Source organism: Vigna angularis, chromosome 3 (assembly GCF_016808095.1).
Source record: "Vigna angularis cultivar LongXiaoDou No.4 chromosome 3, ASM1680809v1, whole genome shotgun sequence".
NCBI lineage: Eukaryota > Viridiplantae > Streptophyta > Magnoliopsida > Fabales > Fabaceae > Vigna > Vigna angularis.
This window is the reverse complement of record NC_068972.1, coordinates 12,149,701-12,176,057: the sequence shown is the minus strand read 5'-3', so window position 1 is coordinate 12,176,057 and position 26,357 is coordinate 12,149,701. Positions and strand designations below refer to the sequence as shown.

At 31.3% G+C, this 26,357-nt stretch overlaps 3 protein-coding genes across 5 annotated transcripts; 2 read left to right on the top strand and 1 right to left on the bottom strand.

Moving 5' to 3' along the window:
• Window positions 1-5,423: 5,423 nt before the first annotated feature.
• LOC108324164 (calmodulin calcium-dependent NAD kinase) lies at window positions 5,424-11,122 on the top strand. Of its 3 annotated transcripts, XM_017557020.2 has the most exons (9): window positions 5,424-5,581; window positions 5,657-5,830; window positions 7,279-7,496; window positions 8,842-8,903; window positions 9,039-9,248; window positions 9,584-9,713; window positions 9,945-10,258; window positions 10,350-10,494; window positions 10,605-11,122. In XM_017557020.2, the coding sequence occupies exons 1-9, from the start codon at window positions 5,569-5,571 to the stop codon at window positions 10,842-10,844; spliced, it is 1,506 nt and encodes a 501-aa protein (XP_017412509.1). In that variant the 5' UTR covers window positions 5,424-5,568; the 3' UTR covers window positions 10,845-11,122. The 3 variants fall into 3 exon arrangements, with proteins under 3 accessions (XP_017412509.1, XP_052731053.1, XP_017412510.1); XM_052875093.1 differs by lacking the exon at window positions 9,039-9,248; XM_017557021.2 differs by lacking the exon at window positions 5,424-5,581 and having other exon boundaries at window positions 5,691-5,826.
• Window positions 11,123-15,295: 4,173 nt separating this feature from the next.
• On the top strand, window positions 15,296-19,685 carry LOC108326045 (calmodulin calcium-dependent NAD kinase-like). Its single transcript, XM_017559285.2, has 9 exons — window positions 15,296-15,366; window positions 15,492-15,698; window positions 16,990-17,219; window positions 17,792-17,853; window positions 18,044-18,253; window positions 18,359-18,488; window positions 18,717-19,057; window positions 19,141-19,285; window positions 19,378-19,685. Exons 1-9 carry the CDS (start codon window positions 15,357-15,359, stop codon window positions 19,612-19,614), a joined length of 1,572 nt encoding a protein of 523 aa, XP_017414774.1. The 5' UTR covers window positions 15,296-15,356; the 3' UTR covers window positions 19,615-19,685.
• Window positions 19,686-19,792: 107 nt separating this feature from the next.
• Window positions 19,793-26,282, bottom strand: LOC108326044 (CRM-domain containing factor CFM3A, chloroplastic/mitochondrial). The gene is made up of 9 exons (XM_017559284.2): window positions 25,275-26,282; window positions 23,830-24,319; window positions 23,622-23,752; window positions 22,510-22,860; window positions 21,461-21,617; window positions 20,892-21,184; window positions 20,523-20,582; window positions 20,305-20,394; window positions 19,793-20,217 (listed from the first exon to the last, which is right to left on the bottom strand). The coding sequence occupies exons 1-9, from the start codon at window positions 26,082-26,084 to the stop codon at window positions 20,107-20,109; spliced, it is 2,493 nt and encodes an 830-aa protein (XP_017414773.1). The 5' UTR covers window positions 26,085-26,282; the 3' UTR covers window positions 19,793-20,106.
• Window positions 26,283-26,357: the final 75 nt, after the last annotated feature.

The following is a 26,357-nucleotide window of genomic DNA, read 5'->3' as shown; positions in this document are numbered from 1 at the left end:
AGGCGTTTAACCCCACCACCCAACATGCATAATGAAAGAGGAGCTATTCCAAGAAATTGCTTGTTTGAAATGAAATTAAGTAGTGCAAATGTACATTACTTTCAGCCGAAATTTATAACTTTGTACGTTGCTTGTGAATAAGACACTTTCACGTGGTTTCTTCTATTTAGCATTGATTCATAAAATATAAACTCAAACTTGCTTTGTAAATTCTTTTTGCTATGAGTAGTTGCTTCTATATTTGGAGGCAAGTTCTCCGAAACTATAGTAAAGTTCTTTTAAATTAGTTATGTTAAATTATTTATTAGTTTAACTCCTCTAATTCCTAAAGTGTTTTTTTTTTCTTAAAGTGACTTGCATCCAATAGTCTTTTTTTTATAGGGAACTTTCATAAAAGTACTTGGTTGTTAGACTAATTAACTCTGAAATATTAATACAGTTTAAAAATGATTTTGGTTTTACACAAGAAATGTGCATTGATATTAGTTTGTATTTTTTTTCTGTTTACCAAGATTATAAAATTAAAAAAATGATTTTTCCTATAAAATGAAGAAATATTATTTTCGATTCTTATAAAAAGAAACTAATTTTCGTCCCATTGAAATTCGACTCTAACTATTTTTATTTTATTTTTAACATTCATTTAAAATAAATAAATAAATTTATAAATCATATTTGTTTTAGACACCTAAAAATTAATAGTAGAAAGTATTTTAGGATTATAACAACCTTCCTTGAGCAATTATCGAGTGCTTTATAACGCTAGAGACTAAAATGATTAATTCAGCTCCCTTTAACGATGAAAATAAAAATTTATAAAATCTAAAATTAATATTTCTAATTTATTAAAATTTAAAATATCGGTAAGTGGGCGATGATGATAATAAAATAAAGTGGAGTAGTTCCATCCACGACTTACTTTAAGAAACACTTTAAAAGTTTGAAAGTTTGAAACTTTTCCTTTTGTTTGTTTAATTTTTCCAAGAAATAATGGAAATTCTGTTGCATCTATTGTAGTGTTTAGAACAAAAGAAAGTGTTATCCTCTTTAAAAAAGGTGAATAAAGAAAGTCATACCATTATCCTCAATTGCCACCAACATCATCTTATACCATCACCAATGACATCATCTCTCCTAATCTGCAATCCTTTATGGATGTTTAGGTTTTTTTTTTTTATAATTTTTAAGAGAAATAAAATAAAATATCATAAATTTCTCTATAGGTATAAAGTGAGCGTGATCTCAAAAGAATAGCCAGTAAAATACTAGTTACTCATAATTTTAGTCTACAAATGAAATACGAACAAAAAAAAATACTGATGAAGAAAAAAAAATCGTGAATATTTGTAAATAAAATTTGTGAGAAATACTAAATAGATATTTTTAATGAATATCTTGAATAATAAATATGTATATTTAATTATTTGTTAAGGAAATAATGATGGATGTTATAATATCCAACTTATAGATATTTATTGTCTATATAATTGTAAGTGAATTTTATTTAGTATTTTTTTAATTAAATTCATTATAATAAAATTAGTAGTAAAAAGATATTAATAATGAAGTAATTTTTTTAAAATTTGATTTTGTAACGCCCCCGGCAGCTTACAGGGAATGTCGACTGCTCCCACAGATCACCACGTGGCTTTCCAGTGTGTTTTAAATTGTTCCAGGCTAAGCACGCTTAATCATGGAGTTCTTATGGGTTAGTCTACCGAAAAGCAAATGCATTTTGGTGATATGAGTAGCCAAATCAATTCCTTTAAGCTATCTTTCAACTGTATAGTCTCATACCTATACAGTCTCCAGATCCCTTTCATTCTGGTGTATGTCCGATTCGTCCATGTACCCCTTCCACTGGAAGTCTGCCAGGAGCCGCTCATTGTCCGTGACGCTTTGCACCGGCGATCACTCCCCGCCCTCGTCAGTGCCCGGACATCACAGATTTCATATATTTTTATTTTTTATTTAAATTCATGAAATTGAAGTTTTTGATGAAAAACAAAATATTTTTTTTAAATTAATATTTTAATGGAACTCATTTAAATTTATGTTTAAAAAAGATTAATTTATTTACATTAATATTTTATTAATGTAATTTGATTGAATGATACTTAAAAATTAATCTTTTTTTATCTAAATTTATATTTATAAAGATTTTTTTTAAATAAAATATAAAAATATCTACTATACAATATTCTAAATATAAAAAAATATAAGAGTATTAGAATGAATTCTTTTAGATGAAATAAATAAGAGACATACCCGTCTATATCTAACTCATCTGTAAAAATAAATAATTCGTTGTAATCTTTATAAAAATATAATTTGATCATAGGTTGTCGGTTCAACTTTTTCTCTTTCTTTCTATTTTCCTACTGTTTTTTCAGTTAATTTCATGCTCTCGTTATTATTATTTTTGGAATACTTTCCTTTTACATCTTCGTATAAAAGGAAAATTTCTTCATTTTGAAGAAAACCAAACCATTGAGCATTTTGCACATGATTCAGTGTTATTTGTTTGATGACTTTCTTACTCTCTCTTTGGGTTTGTTTCTGTTCAGTGAGAATCTGGCACTCATAATGTTCTTTTCTAGACTACCAAACATGAAAAATGACTCAACATTTTTTTTTATTTTTATAAACATTGTGAATCTTAATCAAATTTTATAATAAAACAAGACTTTGTGGATACAAAATCTATTGACTTTTAATAAAATTAAATATTTATGTATCTTTGTAATATTTAAAAAATATATTAAATATTAAGAGAAAATTTCTTTTAAAAGTTAAGTTAATAAGTGAAAAAACCTAATTAATTGAGTAAATTTGACATTTATTAACAAGTTGAAAAATTAAATTTATAGTATTTTAACCTAAATATTCCCTCAAAAGCACTATTATGTATCTCAACATACAATCTCAAGATCAAAAGCACTATTATGTATCTCAACATACAATCTCATGATCAAAAGCATTCAATTTCAAATATTCTTTTACTCGCTATGTTCTAACAAGATTAAAATGTCAAGATATAATTGATTCAAAATGTTCTATAAAAAAAACAAGTGGTAATTTAAATGAATACTTTAAATTCTCCAACTAGTTTAACATTGAAACTTAAAAATCCATCAAATATAAACTCATTAAAATTGTATATTGCTTAAGTTATCAACTCATCTTAATAATACTTTATTCTCCAAAATATAAAGATGTCATAAATAGGAAAAAATAAAATTACTCCTTAAACTCTAATCATTTATAAACATGCAAAATATCAAAATCAAATATTGATTTTGATGAACATCACCTTATTTCATAGGTTTAATACATCATTTGATCCCTATTTTTGGGGGTTTTGTTCAAAATGGTCCCACCTTTTGAAAAAGTTCAGTAAAGTCCCATATTTTGTTTAAAAATGTTCAATTCAGTCCTTTTTGTGGACGCCGTTAAAAACTTAACGGTGCTGATGCCACTATGGCCAAACCTGAATGAGTTGTTATGTTTGATGATTACGTGACACAATTGAGTTGGTGGAAATCTTTTAAAAAGAAAAAATGACGTAATTTGGGGGTTAGGGTTTTAAGCTGATGTTGTTGTTGTATTTGGGGGTTAGGGTTGTAAAATTAAATTATAAATATGGCTAACAAGAACAATCACAACCAGAGAAGAAAAATAATCTTACAACAATGGTTTTCTCTAAAAAGTTTCAATTTCTGATTCCCTTTTTCCTCTTCATGTTGCATCTCCATGCATCCACTGCACAAAACATAGGAGGGTATTAGTTCGCTGGTAGTGGTTTTCCTGTATCAAACATCAACTCCACATTATTCACCCATCTCTTTTGTGCCTTTACCGACATTAACGCTACCACTTACAGAGTCACAATTTCCCCTTCAAACTCTGTTCAGTTCTCATCCTTCACCCAAACCGTTCGGCAAAAGAACCCTTTTGTTATAACCCTATTGTCCATAGGAGGTGGAGCTTCCAATTCATCAACATTTTCAGCAATGGCAAGTCAACCCAGTTCGCGAAAATCATTCATCGACTCGGCAATACAACTAGCCTGATCAAATAACTTATTCGACCTTGACATGGATTGAGAGTCTCCATCAAACAAAATATAATTAAACCCTAACCCCCAAATACAACGTCAACTTAAAACCCTAACCCCCAAATTACATCATTTTTTCTTTTTAAAAGATTTCCACCAACTCAGTTGTGCCACGTAATCATCAAACATAACAACTCATTCAGGTTTGGCCACAGTGGCATCAGCACCGTTAAGTTTTTAACGGCGTCCACGAAAAGGACTGAATTGAACATTTTTAAACAAAATATGGGACCTTACTGAACTTTTTCAAAAGGTGGGACCATTTTGAACAAAACCCCAAAAATAGGGACCAAATGATGTATTAAACCTATTTCATAAAACTTGTGATATCTCTAAACATTCAAAACAAAAACTAGAAAATACTAAAAAGGTATATATAAAGTGTTAGGTTACCGAGGAGGAGGTTTTACCGGGGAGTTGCAAACACCAATGAGATATGAGTCCACCATATATAAGAGATTGACACCACTCTTTACCCAAAACCTTAAGGTAATGGGTTAATGGGTTTTCACCTTTATATACTATTCTACTTTCTCATTTCTATCCAATGTCGGACTAAAACTCACACTTGGATTCCCAACATAAAGTTGAAATAAATTTATTTTATTATAAATTTTAATTGATCTTATCACTTTGCCGCTGTTTCGTTAATTTTGTCCAACCGTGAAAAGAATAGAATAAACTAAAAAAAGTAGAAAGAAAATAAAAAGGTTATAAAAATACCATGTTTTTGAATAATTAAAATTTTAATGTCTGTACTTAATATAATTTAAAATTTTAATTTTTATTAGCTTTAGGAATCATTTCTGCTAAATCGAAAGAAAATTTTCACTCAATTTATTTGCATTTATTTGCTTGGGAGGATTGAAAAAAAAAATGATATAGTATTGTACTTACATTTTATCCGATCATTGAAAAAAGAAGTGAAAGTCTAGATAAGTAACAAAAGTCGGGAGAAAGGTAAAGGGATGTGCGTGATATTAATATATGTACTTCATCGAATTCGTTTCAGAAAGTAATCCGTCAAATTTAGTATAATTTTGAAGACCTGTTTCTAAACAATATTAATACGACAAAAACTTGTTTATATCATCTAAATTTTTAAAAGAAACAGAAATTCTTAACATTAACACAGTCCAGTCCGCACCCCGCTAAAACAATAGAAAAAGTCGGAAATACGTGTTTGGTTTACTTTTAAAAAGTTATAGCAAAGACCGAAAACACGCTCGCAATAAGCACGTTACGAGTGCAGCGACTTTTGTTTATCCTTTGGCATTTCATTTCATTTCATTTAAATTCATTTGATGCAATCCTATAATAGTATATATAAAGAGAGATTGATAGAAAGAATAAAATAAGGTTGGGCAGCCACGCCATCATTGGTCCCTTCGCTCCACTTCCATTCACTCTGCTTCAACCATCCAAAATCAATCTTCAACAGCAACAACAACATGCAGCTGCAAGGTATGTCTTATCATACTAAACCTACCTATTCTTCAATTCAATCGTTAATAAACCTCGCTTTGTCTGTTGTTTCAGATGCTTCTGTCGGTAATATGATTTGCTTCATAGCCTCACATGTTGTCACTGCGTCCTTCGCCGGAATAATTTCTGAGCAGTCAATGGAGGTCGTAGACCACAACATCATTCCCCACCTACGCACATCGGGCTCTGGCCGTCTCATCAAGATTGAGAAGTTCTCTCACTATGTCGGTAATTATCTCTTAATTATTTTTCAGCCTATACTTCCTTCAAATCAATCCTTGCGTATATCTAATAATCAACATCAAACCGAACTCCAAATAACATCAATGGATGCACTCCCACCTAAAAGCAAGAGAACGGTTTGGATAAGAAATAAGAGATCAATTTTTTTGTTCAAAGTGAAATTATTCACCTTTTCCTTCAAAAACCCCAGAATAGTTGTGCCAAAGCAGGAGAATAATTATATATATATATATATATATATATATATATATATATATTTTTTTTTTTTTTTCTAAATTAGACATTGTTTTTTATTTTAATATAAGATTATGTTGGGAATTTGATTAGAACTTATCTTATTTAATTTAAATTAATTTTAAGCCCTGGTGAATGAAACGGAATGGAATAATGACTCTTCTTCTCCTTCAATTTCTCGGCACGAGAGAGTCTTTTTTCCAGCATGCGTCGTTTCATTTAGGCAGTAATCTCTTCGAAAATAAAGGTTTTTACAATAACGCGTGTTTCATAAGATTTAAGCTTTCTTTAAAATTAATTTTGATAGAATTATATGTGCTACCCAGAAATAATAACCAAGCCGTGTTTGATTTCATTTTCTAAAACATTACACCCACGTTCAATTCAAAGCTACTATACATACTTTTAATATTTCTGAATTGGTTGGATATGAGAAAGTTCAAAATTAAGCGCGTTAAGGACGTTAGTAAAACTCACATTAAGAAGAAAATTACAGCCACTCTCTCTGACATTTAGTTTGCTCCATTCATTGATTGTGTTTCAGGGGCTAACAGCAGACTGGTCTTGTCTGTTTCTCATTATTACATAAACTTTATCGGCATATTACATCAACTTTATTGCACAAATAAAGCGATTCACCTACAGTTTTAGAGCTTAAACTTAAATGATAATTATTAAATGTTGAGATAAAGAAAGGAACAGTACAGATTAAAAGGACTTTTTCTTTAAATTTATTTGGTCCAATTTTTTTTTCTTTTACTTAAAAGAAATTAGCATTAAACTGGTTGGAGTCATCTAATTTATACACATGCATAACCAATCAAATCAGATTTCATTTTCCCTTTCCGGAAAAAAAGAGAGAAAAGAATGAGACGTAATCTTAGGGCGGTCACGAACTATTACTACAGCATATATTGTTTTCAATGAGACATTGATGTTCCATGCGGTGATAATTTTTACAATATTAAAAGAAGGAAGTGCAGCTGAAATTTGTCGTGTATGCACACCCCGTTTGAAATTCTGTATCATGCTTTGACCTTTTCATTCTGCGGAGAATTATTTTTACTAGAATTCAAACCTCGTGATTTTGTTGATTATAATTAAGAGAAGGAAAGAAAAACAAGTATAATTTAAAAAAAAAAAAAAAAACAGAAAACACTGATGATGAGTTCGTTGAAGGGTGAATGTGTGTTTTTCAGCTAGGCAAATGGGATTGGAAGAGAGCGAGGTTCCAGCACTGTGCAGATTGGCAGATGAATATTTGATAAAATGGAAGGAATGTGAGGAAAGTGTTGTTGAATATTTTTCCGACCAAAAGGACCCTACTTTATCAGGAAAATTGATTGATGAGTTTGAGCGATGCATCCTCAGTTATTTTGCATTTCATTGGAATCACGCTTCCTATGTCATTAGTCAGGTATATTTTCATTCTCTCTACTGTTGTTATCTCATTATTTACTACATGTAATGTAAGATCTATCCAATAGGATTTAAAGGTATTGATTGCAATCTATATATTCAATATATCTAATTAAATATAAAGATAAATGTTAAATGTTTTTTGAAATGCAAAATGTTGATTATTTTTTATGACTGTTCTTGTTTAAAATTTTGGATAAAAATAATTTTTGTTTACTTAAACTTCTTTTACTAAGATATTATATACTGATCTTAGATAAGATTTTGTTAATTTTAATTTTCAAAACGTCTTATCAGTTTTCTTAATAGACTTTATATTGAGGAAATTTTGATTCTCATTATCAGTAAATATTTTCTAGATTCTAACGTACGTCTTATATCAACTAGAGCACAAATAAAGGAAATAGAAGAAAAGTGTTACAACTGGAGAATTAATACGGAAAAAGACTAAACTAAGAGAAGCGTTAATTAATAATACTTGTTTCTTTTTAACCGTCAGGTTTGTAAAAGATTATTATTAATACGGAAAAAGACCAAACTAAAAAGTTCAACAATTTTAGCTACTCTATAAGAAAATTATTGTATTTTTTTACTTCTCCAAACTAATCATAAATAACAAATTGAGATTATAAAGGGATTAACAAGATCTTTTATTGAGAAAGAGATATAGAGCTTCTAAGGGAAACATTTAACTCTTGATAATTTAATATTATTTTTAGGAAATTAAGTTCTTTATTTTAAAGTTTTTTACTGAATTTTCAAAGTATATTGAGCACGTAAAAATGTTTTTTTGGGCGTAAAGCAACCCAGTTTTACTAAGTAGGCTTTACTTGCATTTACATATTGGGGCAGAAAAGTACCCCAATTCATACATTTTATGATGTCAATTTAGTTTTCGTACTCATTAGTGTTTCAACTTTTATATTGTGTATTCTATTTAACAAATAAGTAAAAGAAATATTATATACAAATCTCAACATCTAAGACATTATTGAAATGAAAATGTTATTTAACACCCTCGTTTGAAAATATACACATTTCATAATTGTATTTAATAGTAAAATATTAAATTAAAATATAAATTAAATTGTTTTATAAAAAAATATTATTAAGAGTTGTGATAAGGGAGTATAAATTTAAGGAGTGTCAAACTATCACTCCTCTCATTGAAATCTACATCATGAAAATGAGAGGGAGAAGGGTGTAACGTGAGCGTGGTGTTGCGTCCCCTGACTGAGGAGGTAGTGGTCGGAACTCAGTGACAGAGTTATAGAGTGCATAGCCATAGGTATATAATGCAATGTGAAAGGTACTTACGTTTAATTTCCTGGTCTCAATTGCAGGTATTGAGTGCCGAGTCACCGGAGAAAATAGAGCTAAAAAAGTTTCTATTGGCAGCAACAAGGTAAATTTAGAAGACTATATATAACCTATTTAGCGACAGAAAAAGTTTTTAATAATAATAACATTGAAATTTATAAATTGGAATGTTAATGAATTATATAGACTAAAAATAATGGTGGTGGTTGTTCATGTACAGAGAACAGAGGTTTGAGAGAGTGAGCAAAAATCTGAAAGTGACAAGAGTGTTTGCTACTTTAGTGGAAGAAATGAAAGCAATAAATGGTGATTCACAAAAGACGAACGAGACGACCTCCGGTATTCAAAATGAGAGAAGTCCGGTGCTTTTATTCATGGGAGGTGGCATGGGAGCTGGAAAAAGCACAGTTCTTAAAAACATTCTAAAAGAGTAATGAACATCTTAACTCCACTATTTCAGTATTATCATTATTCAAATTTACATGTCTTAGGGAAAAATACTCAATATGAAAAATGAATAATTGAAGGATATTTCTCATCAAATTTATGGTTTTGTAAGTTATACAAATACAAAGCTAATAACGTTACCTATATAAATTCAAGTACGATCAATAAGATCTACGGAAAGATGTATATGTCGATAACAATGTCCTAAATGTATGAATGTCTCTAGATAAGATAATTCAAGGTTACAAACATGATTGAATTGATCTAACTTTGCAAATTTATATACATTTAATTTATATGTATCTACTGGTTTTGCAGATCATTTTGGTCGGGAACAACTTCAAATCCTGTGATTGTCGAGGCAGATGCGTTTAAGGAGCGTGACGTCATATTTAAAGCCCTTAGCTCTAGAGGTCACCATGATGACATGCTGCAAACTGCCGAACTTGTATGTTTTTGTTTGAAAACCTCCTTCTACTATATTACTCTCATTTTTTCTTCAATTTCACCATTTTATATGAAGTATGCATGTTGAAACTACATACAAATCCAAAATAGACTAGAAAACTGGTGGATTCACCCAAAGTTTCCTTTGTAATTTAGTTATAACAAAAGATTACATATCCCAGACCCTTACAAGCTACTTTTAACTAACATTTTTGTTTTGAAATTTGAATAGGTGCATCAATCGTCCACTGATGCTGCATCGTCTCTGCTAGTGACAGCTTTAAATGAGGGTCGAGATGTTATTATGGATGGTACCTTATCATGGGAACCATTTGTGCAACAAACTATTGCTATGGCAAGAAATGTTCACAAATATAAATATAGAATGGGAGTAGGGTACAAAGTATCAGAAGACGGCACAATAGTTACTGAAAATTACTGGGAGCAAGTAAATGAGGGACATCAACCACAGACACGAAAGCCTTATAGAATTGAGCTAGTTGGTGTGGTTTGTGATGGATATCTTGCTGTTGTTAGAGGGATTAGGTATATATGTTTGTGAGTTTTAACATATTAATAATTTGTGAATTAGTTTTGTGGATATCATCATGAACCACATTTACTATTATTTTGACAGGAGAGCTATTATGACCAGGAGGGCAGTGAGGGTCAATTCACAGTTGCAATCTCACCAAAGATTTGCGAATGCATTTCCTAAATATTGCAAAATAGTTGATGATGCTAGGCTTTATTGCACAAATGCTATCGGTGGTCCACCAAAGGTAAATTCAAACATTTTTGGAAACTCTTGTGATGAAATAAATGATTAATTATATACTTCAGTCCTATTAATGTAATGTCAAAAAGCTAACAAGCTAGTAACACATTACAGCTCATATGGTGGAAGGATGTTGATCATAATGTGCCAGATCTCAAAGAAATAGATTGCTTGAAAATGATGGACAGAGTCAATGTTGAAGCTGATTCCATCTACGAACTTTACAAAGAACCAAGTCTAATAATGAAACCAAGTTCTGTTTGGAAAGACATTGTTCTTTTGCCTTCAAGGTCTAATGATCAAAAGAAATTAAGGAAATTCATTCAAAAAATAGAAAAATCCATTAGAAAATAATAACTAATATTGTTGCATCATATGTTTCCCAAAGCCAAATTTTGGAGTATCTAACTAAGTTTGAGGTATCAAGTTTCTTTTAATTGTCATTCGTATGGTTTAGCGAGCGAAGAAAATGAGTGAGAAGAACGAGTTCTGCAATGAAATCGTTTTCTCGTCATCAATGTGGTCATTAAAGTTTGCTAATGTACATATGTGGTGTGTGTGTAAACTTTTGAAACATGCTGGCTTCATTGCAGCCTTTTTAGTTGTATATAATACTCTCTGATTAAATCAAAGTCTGGCGTTGTAACCTAAACAAAAATGAACAAAGCACGATGTTCTTAAGAAATACGTTCATGAATCCAGAGGTTGCCTGAAGCCACTAGAAGAAGGCTCAATCAAGTGTTCAAGGACATGTCGAAGACTCTATCACTTGTATATAAATAACGTGTTGAATCACAAAATGGAACTAAAATAAAGAGGAGTTACAAAATATTGTTAAATTTGTAATATGAAGGTATGTTGGTAAAATATTATGATCTCACTCGAACATTAGCTTGCACCTCGAATTTAATAGGCTACAGAAAAAAAAACACTTTATAACTTTATTTTAAAATTTTTTATATTATTCTTTTAAGTTAAAAAGTAAAAAAAAAATATACATTTGCAAAGTACTTATTTCAAAAAGAAAAGAGGACAAAAGTTCAAATTTGTTAGATTCAAAGGGTCTTAAATGAACAACAAATTAAAAAGAGTAACCAAATATCTATATAAAAAGGGAGTAATCAAATATATATATAAAAAAGGAGTGAGAGGGATAGAACTGTTGAAATCCTATGGTGTAATAATCTTTAGAAAGTATTTTCATATGGTAACTTTAGTAAATATTCTTCAAAAGAGTTTTTTTTATGATAAAAAAAATGACAAAACTCTTGTACATCCTTTAGCTATGAGAATTTTCTAACGTGTATTTTCTGCTAGCTACATATGTAGGTCTCATTTTACTCAAATAATTGTACTCAAAGTTGTCATATTTGATGAAGTTTAAAGATGAAGTTAAATGACTCTTTTAGAAACTTTCAAAATGATTCAATTTAGTACAAACACCTATTCACAAATCATAAAATGATAATAGAGAATAATAGATGCAATCAAAACTTCAATCTTCTTTAATAGCCAAGCTAGAGGAACTGTGAAGCACATTTTAAATTTTAACTTTTTAGCAATTGTTTTAGACCTTTTTTAAATTTTTTATTTAATGTTTGTTTTTTTAACTTAAATGTTTTATTATTTTTTATTTTAAAATAAATATATTGTTTTAATTTTTAAATTAGTATTTGTATTTTGTGAGATTGAGGTCAACTATTCAAGTTGCATTGTGTCATTTGAAGTCTAAATGTTATCCAAAAAGCAAGCTCTAATTCGATCAAACTTTTTGGAGGATACTTGCAAAAGATATTGTGATGCTAAAGTTTGACCGATAACAATTAATCTAATAGTAAATACATGTAACTTTACCTCAAACCTTTATTTATAGGTTTCGTGGAGGAATTTTAGTTAAGGTTAATCTAATTATTGTCCAATTATAAGTAATTATACTTTACTCTTAAGTTGATAAGTTTTAAGACTAATATACTCTCAAATAATTCATCCTGATCAGTTCAATCCATGACTAACTAGACTCTTTGGTGGTCGGTCGGATTCATTGTCATGCTCATCGAGCTGGTAGTTGACTATCCAAGTTGATACATGGTCGGCCACCCTATTTGGTGACCGACCAGTCTTGACAGTGTGCTCCAAACTGTGAATGTGAACTTCGAACTTTGGTATGCTTATCCAGACTATGATTAGTCAACTTATTTGACATTTCAACCGAATTCACTAGTTTGAGTCTCAAATTGATACACGATTGACTAGACTCACTAGTTGACTACCCAAACTATAATTGACCAAACCATACATACTATGAGTATTTACTTCTAAGAGGTGGTTTTCTAATTTATGCTCTAAATTTTTGTTTGTATTGATCAAGTTGTATATTAATTTAAGTTTGAACATTATCTTCGGCATCATCATTATTATTAATTACCTTCAATTGAACATTGTAGGTTCATAATGTCTTCCCATGATACCCACAATTTTGAGAAAAAAAAAACACAAACCAAATTCATACTAAAATGTACAACTTTAACAAAAATAAATAAATTAAACTCATACATCTAAACACGACTCTCATTAAAAAAAATACATTGTAGAAACCGTACTTTAGAACACGACTTCAATATAATAATTTGAAAGTCATGTTTAAAACAAAAATTTATTCATCATTTGGAAACAGTGGTTCTAAACATATTACGGATTTTTATAAAGGTTTAAAAATTTTCTCATTTTGAAGTTGCAAACTGGGTAGAAAATGAGCGTTGTGGTATGTGGGAGTGAAAACATTTTTCAGTAAGCGGTAAGGAAACTAAACGTGGCTGCACAAAACTGGTATGTAAATTTGAGTGGGAAAAGGTGGTGTGCAAAATTATCAGAGTAAGAGCCTAAAGTACCAATATTAATCAAGATTAGAGAAACATTCAAAGTTTGTATATCTCCAGTAGCGGATCAAAAGACCAAGTGAAAAGTCAAAATTTTTAAATAGAAACATGAATTTAGTAAAAAAAATTCTCATGTAAAAAGAAATTTTTATTTTCCTTTTATTTAACCAATTTATTTATATATATATATATATATATATATATATATATATATATATATATATATATATATATATATATATATATATATAAACACTATTGTTATTTTGCTTTGTTTTCATTTACTGATACTATTTCTTTTATATATAAAAAAACACTAAAAAAATAGAATAAAGGAAATCATTTTTTTTAAGTTGTTAGATTTTTACTACTTAAATAATAGACATGCGTTTTATTATAAAAATATTTATTTTTCAATTTCTTTTTTCACATTTTTTATTTTTATTTTATTTTTAATTTTCTCTATTTTTATATTTTCCAAAATAAATTCTACTGTTTTTTTTAACATTTTTTAATTGACAGGACGAATTTTGGTGTAAAATTATGAATTAATTTATTGTAAATTATTTTTTTATTGATTAATTATTTATTTTCAATTTTATAAACATATTTTAATTTTCGGTTTCTTAAAAATGTAGTAAAAAGAAGCTATAATTTAATTTTTCGATTTTCCCGTAAAAAAAAAAGAGTGAGAATTTAACTTAGAGAATCAAATTGATCAAAAAATTTGGAACAATGTTATTCTTATAACTTTTGTGGAGGAATAAAATTCAAGATTTTTATCACTATCATATCTCGGGGAGATCACGCTCCAAAGAGACAAAATATTATTCAAATTATTAATTCTATTATAAATTCCAACTCATCAGTGTTGTCATGCTTCACGTTTTTGTTTTAAAAACTACACGTGGCATATTAAAATCAATCATAAACTTTGATTGGTGTTACTGTTTATTATTAAAATGAATAAATTATTAAAATACTTTTTGAAATCAAACAAAAATAATATTTAAAAATACACCACACCTCTTTTATGATTTTATCATAAATTGTGCTTGAAAGTGAAGAATACTTTAAGGACAATTCTTTGTGGTCACGTGGGTTGAAATCTGGAAATCGTTGCTTGTTAAAATTTAGAATTTTTATAAAAAAGAAAATCAAGAAAAATACCTGCCGTTGGATTTTAACTGCCACAAGCTATAATTATTAATGGTGCAAGTTTGACAGAGTCTTCTGTCAGTTTTGTCTCCATCCGCTCCAGCATTCACTAAACCTAAACCTACTAAAGCTACCAATGGTTAAGATTGGAATTTAAAAAAAAAAAACGTGTCCAACGTCCATGTTGATTAAATTAAAAGAAGATTGTACCTCATAAATTATTAAATAAAGTTGTTTTCTTCACTGCTTTAGCTAAATGAAAAATAAAGAAAGTCTTTAGTAGAAAATAAAATATTTAAGATATTAAAAACTTCAAATATTTTATGATGTAATAAAATATTAAACAGCACATCCTCTTAGAAAGTTCTGAACATTTTAAAAAAGCTGAGAATATTAACTTTTATGGTGATAGTTGATTATTTTAAAAAATGATAACTGTTGACCATTATATTTTCTTACTTTGAAGTATTTAAATTCGATTTTTATTTTATAAAATATATATATTTTTAAAATGTTGTTCTTAGTTTCTCTAATTTTAAAGTCAACCCTATATGTTTTAGAAAGATCAAAGAAATATTTAATCCAACATTTTAGTATTACGCTAAATTTAAATATTTAGATTTGTTAACCTCTTTAATATTTTATTTTTATCATTTTCTAAATCTAATCACACGAACAGGATGGTAAAAAATTATGGTTTGGACATGCTCCATGTTTCTTTTCTTGACAGTTTTATTTTATTTATTTTTCTACTGTTTTATCCATTTAAGTCAATATTTAAGCATGTGATAACCAAGAAGCTGTCATTTCTGATTCTGAAAACTCAAGAAAGATGGAGCAAGGTCAGTGGTCTCTCTGCTGCTCTTTCTTCTCTTCTCCTTTTAGATTTTTTCATTTCATTCATGCACAAGTTTATGACATCTATATCATTTTTTTATGACATTAATATTAGAACAAAATTTTTCAGATTGTTCTATTGGAAAAGTAATGAAGTTGTCTCATGTTCTTGTTGTTTCGGCCGGTTTAATTGCCGCCGTCACTGCCGCGGCCTTCAGCCACTGGTCGACGGTGATAGGAGATCAGAAGAACAAGAAGAACAAAAAGGTGGTTCCACTACTCCAAAGGACCGAATCTGGTCGTCTTGGAGAGATCGAAAAATTCTCCCACTATTTTGGTAAGATGTTTGCTTTGGGGGTTTCAATTCCTCTCTACTCTCTCTACCACTCTTATGCAGTAAATTAAAAATTCACACTTTTTCCCAAGCTAGAATTTTTCGATTGTGGTTGATTTTTATTTTATAAATGTATTTTTATTTTTTTTAAATAAATCCTCCCAAAGTAATATAATCAGAAACCAAGCTCACAGCTGATAGTCCACGCATTTAACATGGAAGAAAAAATCAGACAAGAGAAAGGGATGGGAAAATGTCTTTACCCTCTTTCTATTTTTTTCAGTTCTTCTGTAAATATTTAGAAACTTAATAGATTTTTATTTTGCTTCCGAAATGTTTATTTATTTAATAAAATAGTTTTCAAAACTGAGTCAAAAAGAAAAGTAAGCCACCTTCTAAGAATGAAACTTTTAATAATTTTAAAATAAAATATTTTATTTTAAATTTTGAAATCAAATTTTGATTTGCTCTTATTTTGATTTAATAACTAGTTTAGTTATTCTAGAATTAAAAAATAAAATATAGTGGAAAATTGAGTTTTTATTTATTTAAAATTAAAATAGATAATTATTTATAATAAAAATGTAATAAAAAGTTATAGTGAAGTTTTAGACCATCTCCCTTTCGTCTGTGATACGAAAAGATATCGAACGATGTGTCAGTTCTAATCACGTCTGAATCAAGAACTATTTAAAGTTTATTATATGTCGTTATTTGTCTTAGATGCTAACTCCACCAAATAATTTGGTATTATATATTCCAACATGTACACGAAATGAAATAATAGATGTGACGATCATGATTGAACATATTTATAAGCAACAATGATATCCAAACAAGACGCTTATAGTTTCGAAAATATTTTTTCTTAGTTATAATAAAAGATAGTTTATTTTATTTGTAGATATATATCTAATTTTCTTAATCGCCTTTTTATTAATTAAATTTCAATAATTTTAAAATAATCTTAATAATGAAAAATAAAACTTATTTTACAATCCACCACTTTGATATATTTATTTATTAAAAAACTTAATTCTATAAAAGTAAATATTTATGGACATATAAATAGAGAGACTAAAATATCACTCTATTTTCAGAGGAATCATCCCGGATGGACCTCAGTGATTAGAATAACTACTAATGTAACATAAAAAAGGTTTTCTTTAATTGAGATGGTTGTAATAGTTGAAATGAAAAATCTTATATTAATAACAAACATAAATAGGTAGGTTTGTGCGTAATATATGTTAGGTAATGTTTATAATATTGTGTATAATTGATGTGGTTGTAGCAAGACAAATGGGATTTGAAGATGCTACCAAAGTTCCTGAACTGTGCATATTGGCCCAAGAGTATTTGAGAAAGTCCAAAGAATGCGACGAAAACATCTATGAATACATTTCCAATGCCACTGAAGACAACACTGATTCTCTCTATATGAAATTGGTTGACGAATTTGAGAGATGCATTCTCAGTTATTTAGCATTTCATTGGAATCAAGCTACGTCTCTTGTTAGTATGGTATATATATCTTAACTCTTCTTCATTTATCTTTTTTTTTCTCTTTTTTTTTCCTGTACAAAAATATTTCAATAAAAATATTTAGATATCTTAATATTACAAATAGCTAAACTTCATCATTAAATTTCAAACAAATATTCATTAAAATATAAAATCAGTACTTAAAGAATTTTCATTCACAAATTGAATGATATTACAAGCACACTCACGCTCATGGTTATCATTAATATTAAGCAGAAAGTTAGTGGGACTCTTGCTTTCGATGGAGAGTGCTTCCTTTATTTGATAATACGTTCTAAAACAAAACCTTAAACACATGACAAATTAATAAAGAAAATATATGTCTATGATGGTCGTTAGTTACAATCAATTGTACCAAATTTTAATATAAGGTTGGTTTGAAATTGTCATTAGTTGGGTTTGGTTGCTATAATACAATAAATAACAATCATCTAAAAGTTCATATTAGCTTCTTCAAAGTAGTAAAACATTTTTTCCCTTGCTTGGCTAATGGTGCTTTTTCTTTTTAACTTACTATATTAATCATTACTTTTTTATTGGTTGATTTACAGGCTTTGAGTGTCGAGTCTCAACACAAAAAAAAACTAAAAGAAATTCTATTGGCAGCTACAAGGTAAAATTTTATTTTCTTTCATCTGTACAAATTATTTTTAAAATAGTTCAAATTAATTATTGTAATGAAACTAAAGGTTTTCAAAGTTTTGATGAGATATATTGCTTCTAAGTAGCTGAGGAATGCCCTATGGAAATAAATATACATGTATTAAATATTTGTTATAGCCAACATGATGGTATGTTTGCAGGAAACAGAGGTTTGCAAGAGTAAGCAAGAATTTGCAGGTGACAAGAGTGTTTTCTACTTTGGTGGAAGAGATGAAAGCAATAAATGGTGACTTGCAATATTCAGACGTGATGGTGCCCATGGCCTTGAGTGAGAGGAGTCCAGTTTTGTTATTTATGGGAGGTGGTATGGGAGCTGGAAAGAGCACTGTGCTTAAAGACATTCTTAAAGAGTATCACTCGACCTAATTCCATTCTCTAATACTAATTGTTATACAAAATTTTGTCTCAATTCAAAATAATAAGAATTATTTATACATATCAAATGACTTTGGCAGGCCATTTTGGTCTGGGGCGGCTACAAATGCTGTGGTGGTTGAGGCAGATGCATTTAAGGAGAGTGACGTCATATATAGGGCCCTTAGCTCTAGAGGTCATCATGGTGACATGCTCCAAACTGCTGAATTGGTATCTGTTTAAGCACTCTCATGTTGTTTTTATCACTTTTCCTCTAAGTTTGTCTTTATTATGTGTGCCACATGTTACAAATGTTACAAATAGATGATAAAGAACCTCCACATTTACATATTTACATAAAGTTTTCCTTTATAAATTAGACATGACGAATGGTTCAAGTTACATCCTTATTAATTATTTTTAACTGATGATAGTTTATATTTATCAAATTCTATATAGGTGCATCAATCTTCCACTGATGCTGCGTCATCGCTGTTGGTGACAGCTCTTAACGAAGGTAGGGATGTAATAATGGATGGTACCTTATCATGGGAGCCATTTGTAGAACAGACTATTGCCATGGCAAGAAATGTTCATAAGTACAGATACAGAATGGGAGTAGGATATAAAGTAGATGAAGATGGAACAATCACTGAAAATTACTGGGAGCAAGTAGGTGACACAGAAGAAGATCAAACAAAGGAAGTGTCTAATGGAGAACCACGCACACGGAAGCCTTACAGAATTGAGCTAGTTGGCGTGGTTTGTGATGGCTATCTTGCTGTTGTCAGAGCCATTAGGTATAATATTAGTTCTACCAAATGACTAGTTAGGTAATTGGTTTTGTGACTTGACCGTTAACATTTCACATTGGAATTTACAGGAGAGCAATTATGACAGGAAGGGCAGTAAGAGTGAATTCCCAATTAAAATCTCACAAAAGATTTGCTAATGCATTTCCAAAATACTGCAATCTGGTTGATAATGCCAGACTCTATTCCACAAATGTTGTTGGTGGTCCACCAAAGGTTAATTTCAACAATCTTACACATGGCTAAACTTTGATTTTAGTGTCAATATTAAAATGTCATGAAAATAACTTTTTTGTAATACATTACAGCTTATAGGGTGGAAGGATGGTGATCACAATCTACTTGTAGATCCTGAAGAATTCAAATGCTTGGAAATATTACGCAATTTGAATCCTGAAGCTGACTCCATCCTCGAACTTCATAAAGAACCCAATCTCATAACGAAACCTGGTTCGGTGTGGGGTGATATTATTCTGTCACCTTCAAGGGCAGATGTTCAAAAAGAATTGAGGGAATCGATTAAGAAAATAGAAAAATCATCCTAAATATTTTAACCAAATTGTTGCATGATACAGTGGAACAATGCTAAACTATCACTTTTATGTTTTGAAGTTTAGCTTTATTTCTATTAATACTATAGATTTATCAAGATAAAGAAGATTACTGCGCCGTTTTCGTGCTAAAATCTAAAAATAAATTATCCGATGCAAGTTATAAACTCCATGAAACGAAATTCTAAGTGAGCAGATATTCCCTGAGATAACCGTGTTCCAAGTCATCCGCCATGTATTAACAGACCCGTGGAATTAATTCAATTCCAGAGAATATCATTACAAACAAATGTATATACATACATCTCAAGGAAACTTCAATGCTTCTTATTAGATTCAGGACCGTATCTAATTGTGTGCCCTATAACAATATCATTGAATCTAGCATGTTCTTCTCGGTGGTTCGATCTGAAGCTGTAATACAGAAGTGATAGGAGTCCCCTCAGATCGCATGATCCTTGACCTCAATTTCGTGAGGCAAATTCCTCATATTGGAGAATACATGTTATCATTTTCAACTTCACTTTGAATTTCACTGCCATTTTCGCTATTATAGGTCTCGAGATAAGCCTCATCTTCGTCCTCACCATCCTCCACCTACACATTAAAGAATCAACACACCGCAACATAATGAAAAACAGTATCCTAAGTTTTTTTGTGGGAGTTATTATGACAGAGAGTAACCTCAGAATTATCATCATCAGTAGCATAGGCAGAATCCAATTCGTCATACAAGGATTCATCTCCTTCATCCTTTACCCTCTCCATTTGTTCCTATAAAAGTGATTTAAGCCATATGGTAAGTGATTCAAGCCAAATAACATCAGGAAACCGGTGTTCCATTAAACATACGACTTGGCTTGCAAAGAAATACTAAAAATGTTAAGATCAGTAAAACATACTATTTCGGATCTTAGCTTCCGCACTTTAGCTTGAATAGTAGTAATATGTTTCATGATCGCCTGTATGTCAACAGAAAGAGTTAATTCATCATTTGGCTCAACAAGTATGAATGTGCATACAGGTCTGCATGGAGGGAGAGACGGATAAACCAACTAGACTGACATTAAAACCTTATTTTATTTTACTACTATTGAAGTTAAAAATAGAATATCCATTATTTTGGTCTCCATAATCCAGTGGCCGTGTGGGCTGATATTGCTGCAAATTGTTGTTTGAGGTACAGTGAAACGTATAACTGTCTGCTGCAAATGTTTATCTCCAGATCTAAATGAAAAATGATATTATAAAGTATGAGTTTGTATATGTACCTCATGTCGTTGGAGCTCAATTGAACGTGCCAAAGCCTTTCTTTTTGTCAAAAGATTTTTGGGTCTCAACGTTGAAGGACGCTGATAATCCTTACCCCGAAAAACAATTATAGCGTATCCTTTTGAAATTTTGTCAACTGAGACCAGAACACCTCCACTCTCTGCTTCAAGTGCTAGAGCAATTTTCTTTACATGTTCAAAGCTTTTAGCCTTTAAAATTATCTTGACCAGTTCCCGGTACTTCCAGTGCAAGTGCATATTCTCAATAGTACCATCAAAAACTTCACGTCTACCTGAATCCATAAGTTATTATTAGATTTGTATAGGCCACACACGGTAACCTGAGAAATGGAATGATTGAGAAGGACACGGGTTAAGGAGAGATAAAGCTGATTTATAAACTTTTAAGAATGGATTCTCAACTTTTAGAGATGAAATATTTAGGTAAAACATTACCACGGATTAGATTTATAAGATCAACTCTTCTCTATCTGATTTCTTCCAACCAACTTAGTTAAGTGAGCCAAATGGTCCTAAAATATGTAAATTAATTTAGAATAGAGTTCTACCTAGAAGTAAGAAGGCTTTCATCTTCAATCCTAATTTGCGAAACATAAATCTCTCTTCATCAGTTATACTATCAGGATCTGCTTTGTATTCTGAAGGCTTCAAAGACAACTCCACCTTCATTAAGGCCTTTTCAGCTCTCATTAACTTTCTTTCAGCCTGGTAACCAAAATCCAGTGATTACAATCAAAAAAATTCAAACTTAGAGAGTAATCCTAGAGTGAAGTTAGATACAGAAAGAGACAAAAAAGATTATCAAGACCTACACGAATCAGACACTGTAATGATATTTAAAACCATCTATTGTCTAGGGTTTATGTGAGAGCCTAATTAAACACATTAGAAAATTAAACAAGTCTAATAGCTGTAACAAAAGTTTTACCCTCGTTGATAATGTGAAGAACAAATATCAGATGAAAACATAAATAATAAGTTTCTGTTCTATTAATCATTAGCCCATTTCCTACAACGATCCTTACTTCATTCTCTTCCATATCATTGGCTGATTGGCCATGTCATCATTTAAGGAGACAAATATGATTCTTCACCTTTTATATGGTGCGTTTTGAGTAGTTACATTATTATTACTACCGAATCTAAGTAGGAAAAAGTAAACTTGAAAGTAGGGAAAGTCCGTTGGTGAGTTATTTTGGGAAGGGGGCATTCACAAATAATTGTTAAAGTTACATCTATACTAGAGAAAGTGTTACCAGCCCAATGAAGTTAATTTCCAAATTAACAGGCATCGATAATGCAGTATTGCCTGTACTGCAACCTCCACCAAATATTGATAACTATTTCAATAACACATAATGAGACTTCACTTAAAAGAAATCCCCCTTCCAATTTCATTAAAAATTCACCAAAATATTATGAAATGGTTCAGCCAGTAGTCAAACTCCAGCTCAATTATCAGTTTTATTTAAGTTGAAAAAAATTATCGTTTGAGGAAAAATCATTACAATCACCCAGGATGATGAGAGATCAAATGCAACAGCCACTGGCACGACAATTATAGGCTTCCTTGATTATCGGAAATTAATGTACTTACCAAGGAAAGTTTCTGTTCTAATTTTTTAACAAGGTTGGCATGCCGTAGTTGTTCTACTTCCCTCATTATTTTTTGCTTGTGACGCTCATCTAATGTTTTCCCCCACTTTGCATCTGCATCCAAAGTTTCACCAAGTGTCCCTGCCTCGGCTGACAGTTCTGATGTATTATTACTCGGTATGAGTAGTGATGATGCTCTCAATCTCGCTTGCTCCTCCTCATCTTGCATTATTTTTGCAGTTCTTTCCCTCTCCAGCAAGGTTTGAGTGACATCTGCTGATAGAAAATTCTTTCCTCGAAAGAAGACCAAGAAATCTTTATTTCTGGACAGTAGTATACCACCAGTCAATTTCTGTAGCCAGAAACAAACCAATCATTGATCAACAAATTGCAAGGACCCATAATTTTTTAATATTAAATTAAGTTTATAGAAATATATAGTTTATGTCATTCATTAATTAATAGAAATAGTGGGATGTTATACAAATCATCAACTATATGTACTTAAAAATGCATATAACAAACTACCCAAAGTTTATGTCAGTAAATGATAATAATAAGTAACGCGATATTCATATCTGATATGTTGGCACACTAGCAGCAAAATTTTTCATCCAACACCATGCCAATATGTGCATTAATCTACATTATTTATTCATCATAATATTCACATTGATATGAATCTATACCAATATGGATAGTGGTCGACATTTTACTAGAGCCTCTCTACAACCAAGTATTAAAGATTGTATAAGGATAACATTGTATATTTTTTCCATACAGTTTTTATTTTTACCCAGGAAAGTTAGGTTCTCGCCTCTTCCTGTAGGAAAATTGACCAAACACAATTTCCTGGGAAACATTATTTCCAAGGAATGTTAATTATTAAAAGGTAAACCAAGCATGGAAAACATACTTTCTAAAATCCAGTTTACTGAAAAACTACAAACTTTCTTTCTACCAATGACACAAGTTATGAATATTTTCATACGTAAAAGGATAGATTATGCATTAGGAAATGGAAAACCAACTCTGGAATAATGAAAAGTCAAAGCCACAAAAACAGAGACAATAATTTTGATTAATTGAATAGGAAAGTGCATGATTAATCACCTTGATCTCTTCTGCCATTCTCTCACTGGTAGTTAGCTGTACACCTCGTTTGAGGGCAACCTTTGCAATAGAACTTACTTCCCACAATTTAATCATTGCTACAGCTAATCCTTGAAGTTGTCTGTTTCTACCTAAATATCATTATTAATTTAGTATAGTCAGAATAAAATTCAAAAACTACACATGCACAAGGGAAACAACATCAAACCTAATGCAAAATGTGGAGGAAGGGTCCTTGCAATCCGTCGTAGAGCAGTTGCCTCCCTTAAGCCAAGTGTTGATCTCACACCAAAAGGAAGAACTCTAAAGGGAGGTTGGTAACCAGGAACAGTTGCAGGAAGCATATCCGCATCAACAGGTAATGGATCACATCCAGACCAATCTGTGTATCTAGGGCCAAGACCATCCAATAACTTGTCTACTTCAAGTTCATAACTGACTTTGGGAAGATAATCTCTTTCTTTCTGGTCATTTATAGATTCCAAATTTGCCAATGGTTCACTTGTTTCAGAATTAGAAGCAATGTTGGGAGAACTCCTCACAGAATTATAAGAAGGTGTTGGCAAAAAATTAGAAGAGTTCTCGCTTTTCTTATACATTTGTTTGTTTTGTTGTACTGAAGGAACTTCATAGCTCACACCCCTGTATAAGGAAACAGAATTGCCAGACCTCCAAATTACAAGACCACCAGTTTTTCTCTGAATGTGATTTTAAGAATAAACAAGAATACAACAATAGTTATTGATAGTCAAAGTAGTGTAGTGAGCATATAATGAAAAACTGGAAATATACACATTCTAATCAATGGCACACAGCAAGCAGTGTTGGCAATATACACATTCTACAGATTAAGTGTTCAAATCAATCCCTAGGATAAACTCATCTCTCTGACAAATGTTAAGGTTGAAGACGAAAAGTATTACCAAACTCAAACACACTTAGTTCTCGACTCAGTTATTTATCAGTACACAGGAAAATTTGTAAAAATAGATGTCACGGCCAAAGAAAAAATTACAGACATCAGAAAAGGTCATGAAAACATCTTACGAAAAACCTGTTTGATATTATATAATTCATAATAAGGTTGCCCAGCTCCAATCCCAGGAAAGGGGAAGTCTTGGACGAGCATGAATTGATCATAGCAATTAAGGATTAAATCCTAAAGAAATATGTATATATATCAACAAGTCACCGGCTATTCTGTCAATCGTATTTCCCAAGTTGATTTGACATGTCTAAAGCAGAAAATAATAATAATTGGATGGCAATTCGGCATCCATCTGGCGCTAAATATATGACAGAAACAAGCATAAGAAGGTAAAAAAGTGGGGTTGGGGGAAGCTCATTGAAATACAACTCATAGTCCTATTCTGTTACTGGTGTAAAAGACTACTTCCATACACAGAAGACATGACAAAGACACTGTTGGTCTATCTACTTCAGAGAATTTTACGAAGCTCCCAAGTTGCACGGACATGGGCAATTTTACAACTATTCTAATTATCCAAAACAAGTTTATACACACTTCACAAAGGTGTTTCATCCTTCACTTTAATAAACATGCACTTCTCATTCCCACTATGGACCCTACAGGTTTTGCAACAAAAGCAATACTTTCAAAAACACACAAGAAGCCAGAGATAAACAACAAACCTCCAGTATTTCATGCATCCTCCGCATGTTGAGCGCGGCCTCGCCTTCGAACTTGAGCCTCACAATCTCTGCCGTCTTCCACCTCTCGTGAATCTTGTCCACAACAGCTTGAGTAACCCCACCTCCCCCAATTCTTGTCTTGTGCTTCTTCTCAAAAGTCAACCTGAGCAGCCTCTTCAATTCGGACTGGGGAAGAGTCAATTCCGCCAGAGAGGTCTTACTTCTCTTTCTTATGGCTTCCCTCTCTTCTAACTCTTCAGCCTCTGGCTTCTCCCACGGAAACCTCGCTTCCCCATCATCCCTTCCAAATCTTCCAAACCCTAATGGAGATTCTGGAGAAAACCCACCTCGTGCATTCGGCAACATTCCTTCTTCCACGTAAAATATATCCTCCACTGACCCTTTTTCTATCACTCTCTCCTTATTCTCAATCCCGTCACCGGCGTACCCAATTTTCTTCAATTTTTCCACAATCCTATCCATTGTGCTTTCACGGCTGTTACCACCACCCTCCTCGTCAGAGCTCGAAAAACCGTTTGACGCGTGCCCTTTTCCGGAACCCTGGTAGTCGAGAACCGCGCGTGGCGGTTTGGGACGGGGGTATTGGTTGGCAGGGTGGCTCCACCGTTTCAACCAATTGTTTTCGGAGGAGAAACTTTTGGCGGGATTACAGCGAAAGATGATGAGTGATTTGGGACGGGGGAAAGTGGAATTGGGAGAGGGTGTGAGGGAGTGGCGGAAGAGAGAGTTGCATAAGAACGGTGAAGAGTGAAATGAATCGAAGAATGGGCGAGTGGGTACAACAGCCATAATCACATTGGCATTAGTGAATGCAGAGAAAGAAAATGGTGATGCTAGTTTCTTCTCTTTCTGCTCTGTTTTTGGTGTGTTCTGCTTCTTACTTACTCACCTTGCTCTGTGGAAATACATATCCATTATGATTTTTGCTTGGCCAAAACGACAGTGGATAGGGGGCTGGATGGACATGGACTACTACTTCCCATTCACTCACCAATCATCTCACCCAACAATTTCATTTTATTTCTTGTTCTTTTTTCTCGCAGTTATTTCTTTTTCCTTTTT